Source organism: Erythranthe guttata, chromosome 14, assembly GCF_056151865.1.
Source record: "Erythranthe guttata isolate IM_541 chromosome 14, IM_541, whole genome shotgun sequence".
Taxonomy (NCBI): Eukaryota; Viridiplantae; Streptophyta; class Magnoliopsida; order Lamiales; family Phrymaceae; genus Erythranthe; species Erythranthe guttata.
In genome coordinates this window covers 9,573,705-9,589,151 of record NC_142546.1, presented here as the reverse complement: position 1 = coordinate 9,589,151, position 15,447 = coordinate 9,573,705, and the positions used below count along the sequence as shown (strand labels likewise).

General features: G+C 33.7%; 3 protein-coding genes and 1 long non-coding RNA gene across 4 annotated transcripts; 3 read left to right on the top strand and 1 right to left on the bottom strand.

Moving 5' to 3' along the window:
- Nucleotides 1-526: 526 nt before the first annotated feature.
- Nucleotides 527-1,527, top strand: LOC148765147 (uncharacterized). Its single transcript, XR_016029658.1, has 2 exons — nt 527-800; nt 1,407-1,527. It is a non-coding gene; the product is annotated as an uncharacterized LOC148765147 (long non-coding RNA).
- Nucleotides 1,528-2,185: 658 nt separating this feature from the next.
- On the bottom strand, nt 2,186-3,077 carry LOC148765146 (cytochrome b). The gene is given in 5 exon segments (XM_088812678.1): nt 2,186-2,376; nt 2,378-2,407; nt 2,410-2,631; nt 2,726-2,917; nt 3,003-3,077. Coding segments are annotated over 5 exon segments (573 nt in total). The 3' UTR covers nt 2,186-2,322.
- A 3,663-nt stretch (nt 3,078-6,740) lies between these two features.
- On the top strand, nt 6,741-8,991 carry LOC105954540 (glutathione hydrolase 2). Its single transcript, XM_088813789.1, has 5 exons — nt 6,741-7,290; nt 7,373-7,605; nt 7,895-8,150; nt 8,353-8,490; nt 8,609-8,991. Exons 1-5 carry the CDS (start codon nt 6,775-6,777, stop codon nt 8,834-8,836), a joined length of 1,371 nt encoding a protein of 456 aa, XP_088669915.1. The 5' UTR covers nt 6,741-6,774; the 3' UTR covers nt 8,837-8,991.
- A 2,722-nt stretch (nt 8,992-11,713) lies between these two features.
- Nucleotides 11,714-14,218, top strand: LOC105954676 (pentatricopeptide repeat-containing protein At4g01990, mitochondrial). Its single transcript, XM_012978351.2, has 2 exons — nt 11,714-12,109; nt 12,882-14,218. Exons 1-2 carry the CDS (start codon nt 11,828-11,830, stop codon nt 14,043-14,045), a joined length of 1,446 nt encoding a protein of 481 aa, XP_012833805.2. The 5' UTR covers nt 11,714-11,827; the 3' UTR covers nt 14,046-14,218.
- Nucleotides 14,219-15,447: the final 1,229 nt, after the last annotated feature.

Here is a 15,447-nt window from a genome sequence, read left to right as displayed (position 1 = left end):
CATGTTCTTTGACAAGAGAACAAAACTAATCAATACAATTTTCCATTCATTAACATGTTAATGTGTATTTCTATCTTTTTCCATCATAAACGAAAAAGGAAAAATTAGCTTTTGATATTTATTTCTCTTTTCCAAAATTTGTAAAATACAAATTAGCCCTTGATAATAATTTTTCATTTAAAAAAAAATAACTAAACAAAAAGCAAACCGCAACGGATCGGTGCTTGTATATATATTTTTCCCCTATAAATAGAACAAATATTAATGTTTAATTATTATACTGAAGTTTTCTCATCACCAAACCAAATATCTAAATACCGAATACTAGAGTAATGTCGGGGGGGCAAATAACTAGCGTCGTTTGGCTCTTATCTTTGTTGGTTAGCGTTGCTATTTGTCGTGTAAGATTACTACGACTAATACAAATCTATTTTTTTTAGTTAAAAACGTTTTCGACCATTTCATTCATAAACAATTTTAATTGTTCTTTTTTTTTTTTTGTGTGTTTTTGAAACCTTAATTTCAGATAGATGACGATGAAATTCTTAGTTCGACAAAATCATCATGGTGTGTGGCAAGAGAAAGGGCTTCGATTCACGATTTGGAGGAGTACACATGGACAACATGTCACAATCGAAATTGCAGTGCAATAGAACCCGGAGGTCGTTGTCACACCACTCTAACATGCTGCAATCGTCGTAAACGAGCACGAAGGCACGCTACTTACCTTCTCGACATGGATTACAAGAAGGCGTCATTGTGTCATGAAGATCTTGGCAAGATTACAAACACCAATCCTTGTAAGTCATGACTTGTTGGTTTATATATATCTACTCTCTATAGTTTGTTGCTTTAATATGTTTCACTCTTAGTAAGTTGTTCGGTTTCTTATTTTAGATTTAATATTAAATCTTAAAATAATACGGTATTAAATGTGATTTTTTTCAAGGGCAAATTACAGCCACTCATGGTAGGGCCAAATTATGGAAAAACCTGTTTTATTTGGGTAATTACAACCACCCCTCCTTTTAAATAATTTTTACATAAAATTTAGGTAATTCGATTATTTACCGAACCAAATGGTTTATTTAGTTCGGTAAACGGTATGAAATGTTGGCGTACCGAAATTTCGGTTCGATTTTAACGAATTAACATCCCTAAATTTACCTCTGGAAGGGTCTTTTCGTAAGATAATACATAGTTGATCGGTGGCTGTAATTACCCAATCAAGAGGGAGGTTTTCGTAATTTGACCATAACTCAGGGTGTGGCCATAATTTGCCTTTCTTTCAATAACATCCCTAACATTACCAAAAACAAATGAATATATATATACATACATACATATATATACATGTGTTTGTGTTTCATAGATTATAGTTCTAATATTTTATCATTTATCTGCAGCTTACGGTGATTGTCGTTACTCGTGAGTCGAGTTGTTGATGGGGTCTCTTACATTTCAGAATGAGAGAGATGGATTTGTAATAAATAAAATCAGATTTTAAATCCTATAATCGTTTTAAAATTGTTTCTATATTAATTAATGATCTTAATTTATATATACTCCGTCGACTTCCAAGGTGAAATTTACATATTTTAGGCTTTTTTTTTTTTATTTTTTTTAAGAATAAGTATGATGGTCCTAATGATGATTCTACATGTTTTTCGTGTGTATCTCACCGGTGGATTTAAAAAACCTCGCGAATTGACTTGAGTTACAGGTGTGGTTTTGGCAGTATTGACCACATCTTTTGGTGTAACTGGTTATTCTTTACCTCGGGACCAAATTGGTTATTGGGCGGTAAAAATTGTAACAGGTGTACCTGATGCGATTCCTGTAATAGGATCGCCCTTGGTAGAATTATTGCGCGGAAGTGCTAGTGTGGGACAATCTACCTTGACTCGTTTTTATAGTTTACACACTTTTGTATTGCCGCTTCTTACTGCTGTATTTATGTTAATGCACTTTCCAATGATACGTAAACAAGGTATTTCTGGTCCTTTATAGAGAAGATATATAATAGATATTTGTAATCAATCCTTTATCACTTAGAAGAGAAATAATAGGAGTTTATTGCTATATTGGGCATTCTAGAAAAACATTTTGCACTTGATTTACCAAAAAAGAAATTTTAAATCTATTGGAGTTTTTTGCGTCTCTTTTTAATTAAGATGAAAATAGGTTTTGAATCTTTAGCACAATTCATATATTCGAAATTCCTTTCGAATTTTATTAACTAGATGTGTATCTAGGGAGAATTCGCTTTAAAGCGACTATTCCCTAGATACACACTTGGTGTTATTTCACAATTGAATCAAATTAAAAAAGACCTAAAGTTAAGGATTTATCAATAGGTAATGTTGCACCAATACCCAACCAAAGAGCGACTGCGGTACCAATCAAAAAGACGGTTGTCGCTACTGGACGGCGAAATGGATTTTGGAATTTATTAACATTCTCTAAAAAGGGTACTGTTAACAATCCCGCAGGTACTGAAACCATTAAAAGAACACCCAATAATTTATTGGGTACTGTACGAAGTATTTGAAATACCGGAAAGAAATACCATTCAGGTAATATTTCCAAAGGAGTTGCAAATGGATCTGCCGGGAAATGGAAGGACTGAACCTTCAAAACAACTTCCCCCAAGTTTAGTGGCAATAGCGTGAGCTAAATAGTTTCCACTCCGCTTGACAAAAAAAAAATTACAAACGATGAAAACCTTAGCAATGTTTAGCGTCTCTTCGATTAATGCTCCAAAAGATGTGGGAATAAGATCACCGGACTTCAAGGCATCGATGACCTGCAAACAATCGCCTTCGAGGATAATTGAATTCCACCCTCGCGCTTTGGCCTGTATGAGAGCTTCGACTGCTGCGCGCGCGTGCTTCACAATCGACTGCTCTAGGTTGTCCTATAAATTTACGAACCGCCCACCAGTACCATTCTCCTCTGGTAATCATGGATGTCGAGAAAATATTATGGTAGCATGAACGAACCATAAAAAAACCGGTATTGGTGTAGTGCCAAATCCACGTATCTCTGGCTGCGGTACTACCAATCGGAATATCCATGATTCTAGTCCTATCGACTGGCCAAAAAGTCTCATCAATTAATTCAAGGTTCCAAATCCTTGTGTCCGTACCAATAAGGTCGGATACTTTGTCAGGGAAGCTAGTTGTTAGTGGTCGTCTCGTTAATATCTTGAAATTACCGTCATCACATAACCACGGGTCAGCCCATATTGCCCTTTCGTTCCCATTTCCAACTCGCCGAACGGATTCCAGCTAGGAGATAAGACCGGGCTTTAAGTAAACTCCTCCACGTTGCAGAAGGTCCGGTGCCCATGGTGGCCCAAAAAATATCCTCGTGCAGAAAGTGTATAAAAAAGAAAAAAGGTAAGTGTAACAGTTCAGTTTAGTTTAGGGGTACGTGTATTTTTTATAGTACAAGGAGATAAGTGTTACATAGGACATACTAAAAGGGGGTAAAGTGTAATTTATCCTATATTTTTTGTACTATACTTAATTTATAATTGGTTATCTTTTATATATATATATATATATATATATATATATATATATATATATATATATATATATATATATATATATATATATATATATATATATATATATATATATTAACTCTTAAGTCTTTTTAATAAAATAATGTTATCACTAATTTTATTAAATTCATTGTAAGTGAACATTTTTCTATGAAATTTAATAATTAAAATAGTCGGTTGGTAGGGTAATTATCAGTTCGAAAGTGGGACGGCTGGCTGATATTATCGACCAATGCCCAACCTTAATTTTATCGCAATATAACTCTGTTGCGTACAAAAAAGTTACCGTCATCAGCAATAGAAGTTATCAAGAGAAGGAAAATACAATGACGAGGTGGAGATGTTGCAACTTTTGATGGTGAAGATGAAAAAACAACTTGTGGTGAGAAAGAGAGCATGTGGTGGAAAAGGTCATTTTGGTACTTATTGCATAAAAACATAATGTCTAGTAATGGTTTGGTATTTGTTTCTACTATAATATTCTGGTGAGAATAAAATTTTGGTTCATGAATTTGTTCTAAACTTTTATATTTTTTTTGTGGTTATGTTTAATGACTATGGACATTTGTTTTTTTAAATTGTTAATCTAGTGTGGATGCCCAAAGGTTTTAGTGGATCCAAACCAAGAGTTTTGTTGATAATGTTAGTAATTTTCAAGATATTTATAACTAAATTTCTAGGAATATCGGTCCATTCTGAGGTATTTAGATACTACACTTGGTTATTTATATTTGGAGGAATTTCAGCTGTAGATCTACACATAATTACACACACATTCATGTGTATGTGTACTTTGTGAGTGGTTACTTAATCAAATCTACAGTTGAAATCCTCCCAATGTAAATAAGCGGGTGTAGCATCTAACTTCCCGCCATTTCTTCCCACTAACGATGATTCATGGAATTTAACAATGATTTGCCATGGGAAAGTTGCCTATACCACTGATGAAACTCTATTTAATATTCATAGAAATAATCATTAATGATTTTTAGGACCTAATGAGAATGACTTGACTTTTGAACAAACATAACACTTTGCTCCATTTTTCCTCGTTGGAGAAGCTGAATATTAATTAAGGGTAAATTTACAATCACCCCTGAGGTATAGTCAAATTACAAAAAAACCCCTCTTGTTTGGAAATTACAACCACCCCTTCAAATATAAATCTTTTTACACGTCCACCCTTGCGGTTTCAAATTTAGTGGAATTTTCGAGATTATATGGATTATTATCACTTTTGTACCAATTTTATCCTATTCGAACTCCACATTTTGAAACAAAATGATCATAATATGTGTTTTTAAGCTTGTATATATCAGATTGTGGTGCATCAAAAACTGTACTTTTACACAAAACAAATACAAACTAGGGCACATTTCACGAAATATAGATGATTATGTTGAATTTGACACCATAAGGGTGGAGGTGTAAGAAAAAATCATAGTTGATGGGTAGATGTAATTATCCAAACAAGAGGGATTTTTTCATAAATTGACCATACCTCAGGGGTGGTGGTAATTTACCCTATTAATTAATGGCATGTTATTTTTGCGATGTCTAAATGAAGAGAAAAAAACATTCAATGCCACCACTGTTTGACAAGGAGGAAAATAGTTGGTCAACTTTGTCGCTATTATTATATCAAGAAGAGGGATTAGTGATGATAAATTGATAAACTCTCGAGTTAATCTTTTTAGTTAGTACTTATGATTGAATTCAAGAGACCATTTTACTCTCTAGATTTTATCATTTACCAATCTCAGTCAAGTACTTTTCTTTTTCATTCCACAATGTTTCTCCACCGTACGTACATTGGCATATATGTTTTGAATCCTTTTCAATTATACGCTTAATTGGTCGAACGATTATATCGCATGCTTCACAATTTGAAAATATACCCGAAGAATATTTGAAACCAGAAGTTGAAGTTGTATGTATTATAGGACTGCTTTTGTTCTTTTGATTTTCTTAAAATCCATTCAAGTAATACATGTTCAAAATTGTTTAGTCAGTTTGTAACATTTTATTGTATGACTGATGCTAGAAACTTATCGTAAATGTAGCCTTAATGAACTTGGATTTCTTGATTGCAGTTTGTCAAACATCTCTACTTAATTTTGCCATTATCTTCTTGCTTATGTTTTTGGCATCAAATGTCGATGCTGCCGGAGAGGAGAGAGTTGTAGCACGTAATGGTGTTGTAGCCACTGATGAAACAGAGTGCTCTAAAATCGGAAGAGACGTACTTAAACGAGGAGGCCATGCTGTTGATGCAGCAGTAGCAGCTGCGCTTTGCTTGGGAGTTGTTAGCCCATCTTATAGTGGTCTTGGTGGCGGAGGATTTATGCTCGTCAGATCACATACCGGCGATTCGAAAGTGTTTGACATGAGAGAAATGGCACCTGGCCGAGCCTCCAAGGTACATTTTGTTTTTGCTCAACTTTTTCCCTAAAACTATGAGTGTTCTAAAAATCAGCCGAGAAGGCCGATTAATCGGTCTCCGAGGCGGAGGCGGTCCCAAACCTTTACGATTTTATTGTGAAGGTTTGAAAAATCGATTTTTTGCCGTTGAGGCAGTTTTAGGCGGTCTGAGGCGGTCAAACCTTTAAGGCGGGTCAAACTCGGTGGCAAAAATCGGCAAAAAATCAATTTTTTTTTTTTTTTAATAATTCAAAATAAAAGTTGGGATTTTAATAAAAAAAAAAGTGAGTTTATGTTAACTATTATTGTTGTTAAGAACTAATGATGTATGCTAGAAATGTTCAAGAATAAATGTAAATTCAAAAAAATTGCCTTTTAATTTATATTTTATAAGGATATTTATGTATTATGATCTTATTATTATTAAAGTTTTATTATGTTATTAGGATATATACATGATGGAGATATAACTATGTTCAAATATCTTTTTATATATGTTTTGAGTATTTATAAATAATATCTAGAAATATATTAAATTTTAAAAATCGATTTATTTTACGATTTATCACCGATTAATCACCACCGCACCGATTAATCATGAGTCGGTGCCTGATCGCCTCCGACCCGATTACCGCACTTTTTACAACCTTGAAACTATGAATTAAAGATAATTTGACAGTACTACATTTTTCGATTTGTTACGAAACTTACAAAGCTTGTTTAATTTGGGGCATTCGCCGTGATTTTGTACCCACTAAACGTTGTCCGCAATTTCCTAGGATATGTTTGATAGAGATATTTATGAATGGGAAGAGGGTCCTCTGTCAATAGCTGTTCCAGGACAGCTGGCAGGTCTCTACACAGCTCACAAACAGTACGGGAAGATTCGTTGGGAATCACTCGTAAAACCGGCCGAAAATCTTGCGCGTAAAGGCTTCGTAATATCCCCATCTCTGTTCAAGGCAATGAGTTGTGCAGAGTCAATTATCATGGATAATAAGGAGCTTCGGAGAATATTTGCTCCCAACGGAAAGCTATTATCTAAAGGAAAGACCATGTACCTCAAAAAATTAGCGGATACGCTGGCAGCTATATCGAAAAATGGTATGGATATATTTTATAATGGCTCAATAGCGCATAACATAACCGAAGATATCCAAAAGGCGGGTGGAATAATAAAAAAAGAAGACTTTCAGAAATATCGAGCTATTACTAGGAAACCTTTGGTTGCTCGTGTATCCGGATATGAAATAATTACAGCACCACCTCCTGCTTCAGGGGGTGCCATGTTAATTCTTGTAAGCAATTGTTCAATTCTCAGTTATATGGTAAGGTTTGGACCTGAGTTCATATTTAATATTTGTCTTTCATTGTCAACAGATTGTTAAGATTCTTTCTAACTATAAAGAAACCGGCGTTACAAACTCATTGGGGAAGCATCGTTTTGTTGAGGCATTGAAATATGCACTTGCAAGGAGGATGGGTCTTGGGGACCCTCAATTTGTAAATGTCACTAGTATCTTGAAAAACATGATCTCAACAAACTATGCTAAAGGGTTGAAGAAACGCATAAACGACAAGAAAACATATGATCCTGCGCATTATGGTAGCAAGTACGCATTATGTATAGTGATCCGATATGTTATCTAATTGAGTTGATTTGTTTCTTCCACATTTACGATACCATCAACTTTTTTTATGTCATTTTTCAAACGGTTCTTACCTTCTTCGGGAAAGAATATATACCATAAATGAACTTGTTTGGTCGCGATCCATGACATGTTATAAATAATAGAGATTCATAGCGCACTTTAGTTTGTTATCATATTCATCCTCGATATCTTTGTGATGAATTAAAATAAATTTCAATAGTTGTAATGATTTGTGAGTTTACTTGTGCAGATGGAGTCAGATATATGATCACGGCACAACACATCTCTGCGCGGTAGATAGTCAACGCAATGTTGTTACCATGACTATAAGTTTGAATTCGTACTTTGGATCAAAGATAATGTCAGCGAGTACTGGAATATTTCTTAACAATCAAATGTATGATTTTTCCATCCCCGAATCAACCACCCCACCGCCATCTCCTGCAAATTTTATTCAACCGTTCAAGAGGCCTTTGTCATCAATGGCACCCACCATTTTGGTCAAGGTGAGAAATTCGATGCATTCAGTTTCTTTTTTCAACAGACATTTGCATTTAGTTTTTTTTTTTTCAGCTAGATTTTGGCGTTGATTTTTTTCTTTCTTTTTTGAAACTTATTTATTGTAATTTGTTTTCTACATAAATTAGTGTGTTAACAACAAAATTACTGCATGAGACATTTCATCATATCTTAAACTGTTGGTTCCAGGACGGACGCATAAAGGCAGTCATAGGTGCAGCTGGAGGATTGCTAATACCTGACGCGGTCGCTCAGGTCTTAATAAATCACATAAACCTCAAAATGGACCCGCTTGTTGCTGTAAATGTTCCAAGATTATATCATACAGTGAGACCCTATATATATATATATATATATATATATCTATCTATCATCACCATCTTTAATCAGCTTCTAATACTTGTAGACTTTGTTATAGTAACTTAACAAAGTTTTGTTCACGCAGCTATATCCGAATGTGCTTTACCACGAGGAATACATATCTCGAAATGGTACAAAGTACTTTTTTCATTCTAAGATGCTGAAGGAGTTGGAAATGAAGGGTCATGAATTGGAAAGGGTTTCCGATTGGACTATATGCCAGTTTGTGGTTCAAAAGTTAGAGGGTCGAGATTCCGGTCAACTTATTGCGGTGAGCGACCAACGAAAAGGCGGCTTTCCTGCTGGATATTGATAACCTTATTTTCTAAAAAATAGCGGTTATTTGAATTATTCTTTATTCCTTTAAATGCAATATTTATCTTGTTTTGTTTTAAGCTTGGCTTGCAAGTAAAGATGTACTGAAAATGTTGTAACAATATGCTTCTTTTGTAATACATTGGATTGGAAAAAAACGTGTTCTGTTTAATTCTAAGTTTAGATTTTACATAAGTGTATATTGTGGCCAATTTTAAATTATTTTCTAGGATAAATTACAATCACCCCTGAGGTATGGTCAAATCACAAAAAAACCTCTATTGTTTGGGTAATTACAACCGCCCCCAACTATAAATCTTTTTACACGTCCACCCTTGCGGTTTCAAATTTAGTGGAATTTTAGAGATTATATGGATTATTATCACTTTTGTACCCGTTTTATCTTATTCGAACTCCACATTTTGAAACAAGATGATCATCATATGTGTTTTTAAGCTTGTATATATCAGATTGAGGTGCATAAAAAACTGTAGTTTTATACAAAACGAGTACAAATTCTAGAGCACATTTCATAAAATCTAGATGATTATGTTGAATTTGACACCATAAGGGTGGAGGTGTAAGAAAAAATCATAGCTGACAGGTTATGTGTAATTATTCAAACAAGAGAGATTTTTTTCGTAAATTAACCATACCTCAGGGGTGGTTGTAATTTACCCTTATTTTCTAGTACTTCATATGTGTGGTCAAGTGAATGTATGACAATTGGGTTTAAGTTTTAACCGATCATATCATCATAGCTTAGACACTTTATGCATTGTGACCAGATGATTGTTCAGCTATTACAGGCTATGGGGAAGTTAAGACATCTATTGTTGAGTTTCTAAAGAACAAGTTTCTCTGAACACTACCTCATATATGCTTTCCTTCTCTTTTATCACTTCATTATACTGCATTTGTAAAAATAAAAAAATAAATAAAAAACACACAATAACCCTCAAAGTCATATGAGAATAGTTCATATAATTAAAGGAAGATGGGACTCATTATTCCCCTTCATATTATTACGTTGACTGTTGACCGATCAACAAATCAAATAAAATAAAAAAAGTCAAACAAAAAATTAATACTGATGTGGTTAATAGTAATATTATTGCGTTTACAGTAATTTTACCGTCAACCACAATAATATTACTATCAACGGTCAGCGGCGAGCGAAAACACAATAAAAGCAAGAAAAAAAATACAAAAGGGAAAAAAAAAAGGTGGCGTTGACCGTCGGTCAATGGCGGTGGAAAAAAAAAAGCAGACAATATAAATTTTTTTAGAAAAAAGTTAAATTGGATTTTTGTGGTTCAAATTGATAAAATTGTAGTTAAATTAAGAATTGAATGTAAAAGGTTGGGGTTATTTTAGCATAAACATTGAGTTTGTCTTTATTCATAAAAACTCCACAAATAAATGGGGCAAATAACGTAGATGGCCATGTCAAGGGACTTAAATGCACGTATGTCCAGATAAAAAACAAATTCGCAAATAAACTCATCCCATGTCTTTTGGCTAAAATACCACTCATAATATAGTTTTCATCAATTTCAATCTATTATGCTCTAACTTCATCAATATTGCACATTGACTCTGAATTTGAACAAATATATCACATTAATCCCATTTTCACAATTTTTTGAAAAAAGAATTATTTTTAAAAAGTAATTTCTTCTCAAATTATTTTTCCAGTCAGATTCTGGTGTTGATTTTTTTTTAAAACTTATTTTTTGTAATTTTTTTTTCTACCTAAATTAGTGTGTTAATAATAAAATTACTGTCTAGCGCCAAAAAGAAGGACCAACCCTCATTAGGAGAGTTGGTACCTAGCCTTTACCAATAGGGTAATGGTCTAGGGTTCGAGTCCCCCCTCCCCAACTTCCCCTTGTAATGGACTTGAATTTACTCAAAAAAAAAAAATAATAATAAAATTACTGTCTAAGAGATTTCATCATCTTAAGCTCTTGGTTTAAGGACAAATGAATAAAGGCAGGCATAGGTGCAGCCGGACGATTGCTAATACCTAACGCGGTCGCTCAGGTCTTAATAAATCACATAAACCTTAAAATGGACCCGTTTGATGTTTTTAATGTTCCAAGATTATATTGAGACCATATATATCTATCATCACCATTTTTAATCACCATTTTTAATCAGTTCTTACTTTTAGACTTTGTTGTAGTAACTTAACAAAGTTCTGTTCATGCAGCTATATTTGAATATGTCAAACAATAATATTACTGTCCCAAATAGTTATATTAAGTCGAATACAGTAATATTACGGTCGGAGACAGCAGTATGGCAGGCCAAGATGATAAAAATAATTAATACAATAATATTACTGTGTTAATAACAATAGTACTATCTGATGCAGTAATATTATAGTGTTAACAACAGTAGGATTGTATTTGACAATTATATTATTGTATTTGACTGCAATATAACTCTGTCTTAGACAGTAATATTATAGCCAAGACGGTAATATTAATGAAATATAGTTTTTAAAAAAAAAAGTTAAGAAAAAAGAAAAAAAAAAGTCAACGGCGGCTGACCTAACTGAAAAAAATCATAAAAAGAAAGGTTTTGAAAAAAAAATGTATAAAAGAAAAAGAAAAAATGGTCAATTGACCGACGGTGGTGGTTGAAATTGGTTAATTAAGCTAAATTGGGGTATAAATCATAAAATCGGAGTTGAATTAGGGTTTCAAGGAATTATGGGTAATTTTTGTATATATGTGAGATTTTTCCTTATTAGCAAATAAATAAATCTAAATGAGATATATATATATATATATATATATATATATATATATATATATATATATATATATATATATATATATATATATATATATATATATAAATAAATGAGGAAAATAAAAAATGTTTTACAATCAAACAAACGTTGTTTTACAATAAAAACACAGTTGACAGAACCCCAGCTGCTTAAACCCTTTCTCGCCTTCCGCCCCTCTTTTCCTCAATGACGATTATGAGAATCATAAACCGTTTCCTCCTCCAAAAATCGCCGCCATCATTATCACCTCCACGGTGGTTGTGCACCGTGGTCGAACAATCAACGCCGCCACCGGAATCGAAGAAGAAAAACGGTCTCTTCTATAAAGTGGCTAGGGGAAACTCCAAATCCAGTGTGGTAGACATTCTGAACAAATGGGTGAATCAAGGAAATGATGTCGATAAACTTGATATCCTCAACCTCAGCAATTATCTCCGCCGCCGCAAAAACTTCCGCGCCGCCCTCCAGGTTTTGATTTTGTCTCTGTATTTGGATTATTGAGATGAAAAATTGCGATTCTGCTTGAAATTTTCTCTTTGAGAAAATAGAGAAATAATATTGGGCATTCCAGAAAAAAAATGAATTTTGATTTTTCTAGTAATATTATTTTCATTGGTGGAGAAATGGCTTTGAATGTCATGTTATAGCTGATGTAATGTTTTACTGTGTAATGCATCTCTGCTTATTTAATTAAAAACATGCAAAAATGCAGCCTGTAATGTATCGTATATTTAGTTTTCTTTGTACATCTTATGCTTTGTTTAAGAAGGGGTTTTCGCACATGGGCTAAGACAGTTTATGAAACGAGACTTAGAGAAAGTTCACATTTTATTATGTTTAGCAGTTAGAAGATTTTATAGCCAAGCCAGTAAACGCAAAACGCATGCTCCTTTTAATCCTTAATTTACGATTCTGTTAACTCAAGTATTCGTCATTTTGTAGATATAGTTTTACTCTAACAGAGGTCAAGTATAGATTTCTGAATTCAATAGCATATGTATTTCTTATTGTCGTTGCAAGAACTAATTGTTGACCATAAAAGTATAAACTTTCTATAGTTTTCTAACGAATCAGAAATAAATTTAATGGGGTTTCAGCTGACTAAGAACGATATTAAGACAGGCATATTTTATTTGGCTTACGAAACTCATTTTCCCTCTTGAAACGTGTAATTACTGCACGTTATCTGACTTGCGATTTTGTCAAATTTTTTTTTTTGGGTCCGATTTATCCACATCAGCTGTATGACTGGATGGAAAGCACCAACTTCGGAACAAGTAACGCCGATCAAGCCATACGCATTAGCCTCCTCTGCAAGACCGACGGTATAGCCGCTGCAGAAAATTACTTCAACGCCCTCCAAGCATCGGATAAAACCAACAAAACGTACGGAGCGCTCTTAAGTTGCTATTGCAAAGAGAAAATGCTCGACAAGGGTTTGGAAATCTTTAAAGAGATGAACGCGTCGAATTACACTTCCACTCTAAACTACAACAACATGCTCTCGCTTTACTACGCCGTGGGAAAGCCCGAAAAAGTCATCTCTTTATTTCAAGAAATGGAGGAGAGGAATATTCCCATTGACCTCTACACGTACAATCTGTTGATCAACAGTTACGCCGCTCTGAAGAATATAGATGCCGTGGAAGGAGTTATAGAGAAAATGAAAAGTAACGATTCGGATTTGGATTTGTTTACGTACGGAAATCTGGCGACCATATACTTCAAATGTGGGGTGCATGACAAGGCTGTCCATTATCTCGAAATAATGGAGAAAACGAAAACTAAACGCGGCGAAGACTTGTTCGAAGCGTACCGCACGCGCATGAAGCTCTATTCCGCGATGAACGATTTATCGGGGGTTAATCGAGCGTGGGAGGATCTTAAGTCGACTTTTAAAACACCCAATAGTACGAGTTACCTTTTCATGCTTTTGGCTCTCTCTAAATCCGGGGATCAAGAAAACCTCGAGAAGGTTTTTAACGAGTGGGAAGAAGGGTGCTCCACTTTCGATTTTAGGCTGCCGAACGTACTTATGGAATATTACCTAAGTCGTGACATGATTGAAAAAGCCTCTTCGCTTTACGAAAGTTTGGTGGAGAGAAAGATCGAGCCCAATTTACGGACGCTGAATTTCTTTGCGATTTTATCCTTGAAAAAGGGTGGGATTGATTCGGCTATGAAGTATTTGGAGATGGGGTTGGATAAAATGAATGCGGGGAATAGTAAGTGGTTTCCCACGGGTGAAACGATTAAATTATTCCTTAATTATTTCGAGGAAAATGACGATCCAGATAGAGCCGAGAAGTTTGTTCAGAAAATGAAGAAGATTAATCGACTGGATTCGAATTCTACGGTGGTGAAGAGTAAAGCACCTGATGCTGAAAACGATGATCTGATATAATAACTGTTTTCGAAGCGAGGCTCGTTTTTTTGTTAGTTTGATAGTGGGGCTATTTTACATTTGCAGTATCTGTTACTTTTTGGTTTGTACTTGTAAGAGCTTAAGTAGACAAATTCTGAGGTTCTTCAGACTTGTTCATAGGGCAATGCTCGCTAGCTATCTTTTCCCTTGAATTTTTCTTGCATTTACTGGATTTTTGCACTCATTTTTTGTTTTTGACCTTTTAGTGCTCTTCTTTTTTTTTTTTTTTCTTTTTGGCGCAATTTGTAATTTAAAACTTTTTGTGGACGTGGTGAATCTCCTTCTGATGGTTGTTACTTTTTATGCAGTATGTGAGTTGAATTATCGGTATAATTGTGAAAGGGGTAGCCAAATAATAAGTAATAACATAATCAGTTAGCTTTGGGCCTTGGCAGTACTCAATATTGGAAAAAAGAAAAAGAAAAAGTACTATCGAAACATGTTTGAGTGTGAAGATGGTTGGGGTTATTTACACAATTGGTGTAAGAGTGGAAATGCTTAACAAAAATAGTGTGATTTTTTCTTGATTTCCAAAAGTGGTGCAAGTCTCTATTGCCAGAGGCGATTTTTGGCCAAAACTGACAAAATAATTCACTTGTGCAGAAATCGCCTCTCATACATGTGATTTATATATGGAAAATGATGAATGCAGAACGACTTTTAGTAAATGTAGGATATTTTTTTTATTTTTATTTTTATTTCTATTTTAAAACGTATTTTAGCAGTTATAGACATTTTAATATAAAAATTATTTCTCATTCAATATTTATCATCAACTGTCTATAAAACTCTAAAATTTTCAGTCTCAACACATCTCAAGAAACTTTTTAAATTCGTTTACACTACAAAATATTTTGTTCAATGAAAAACATTCACCCATTATCGTCTTCTTTAAACGTCTGAACATGATCCTGGTTCAAAGTAGTAACAAAATTAGTATATATTATAAAATCTCGCATATAAAACAGAAAACGGGAAATTTTGCAGGGAAGACATGAAACTTTTTTTCGCACCGAAATAAATTTGTTTATCTCACTTTCAACCTTATCATTCCTCAAAACCAATAAATTCATGTTCTTGGTGATTAATGATGATTAATTGTGTGGTATTCTTCCAAAGTAATGTTGATAGAGACTTATAAAAAATAATTTGAAAGAATAAGATGAGATATATTAAGTTTTGATTTTTTTTTTTTTAAATGTCCTATATTTACTAAAACACGTCCTGCATTTATCACCACCCTTTATATATATATATATATATATATATATATATATATATATATATATATATATATATATATATATATATATGGCAAAAAGGCCCATCACATGGGACTTAAATGCATTTTGGTCCACAAAAAAAACAGTTTCTCAATTAA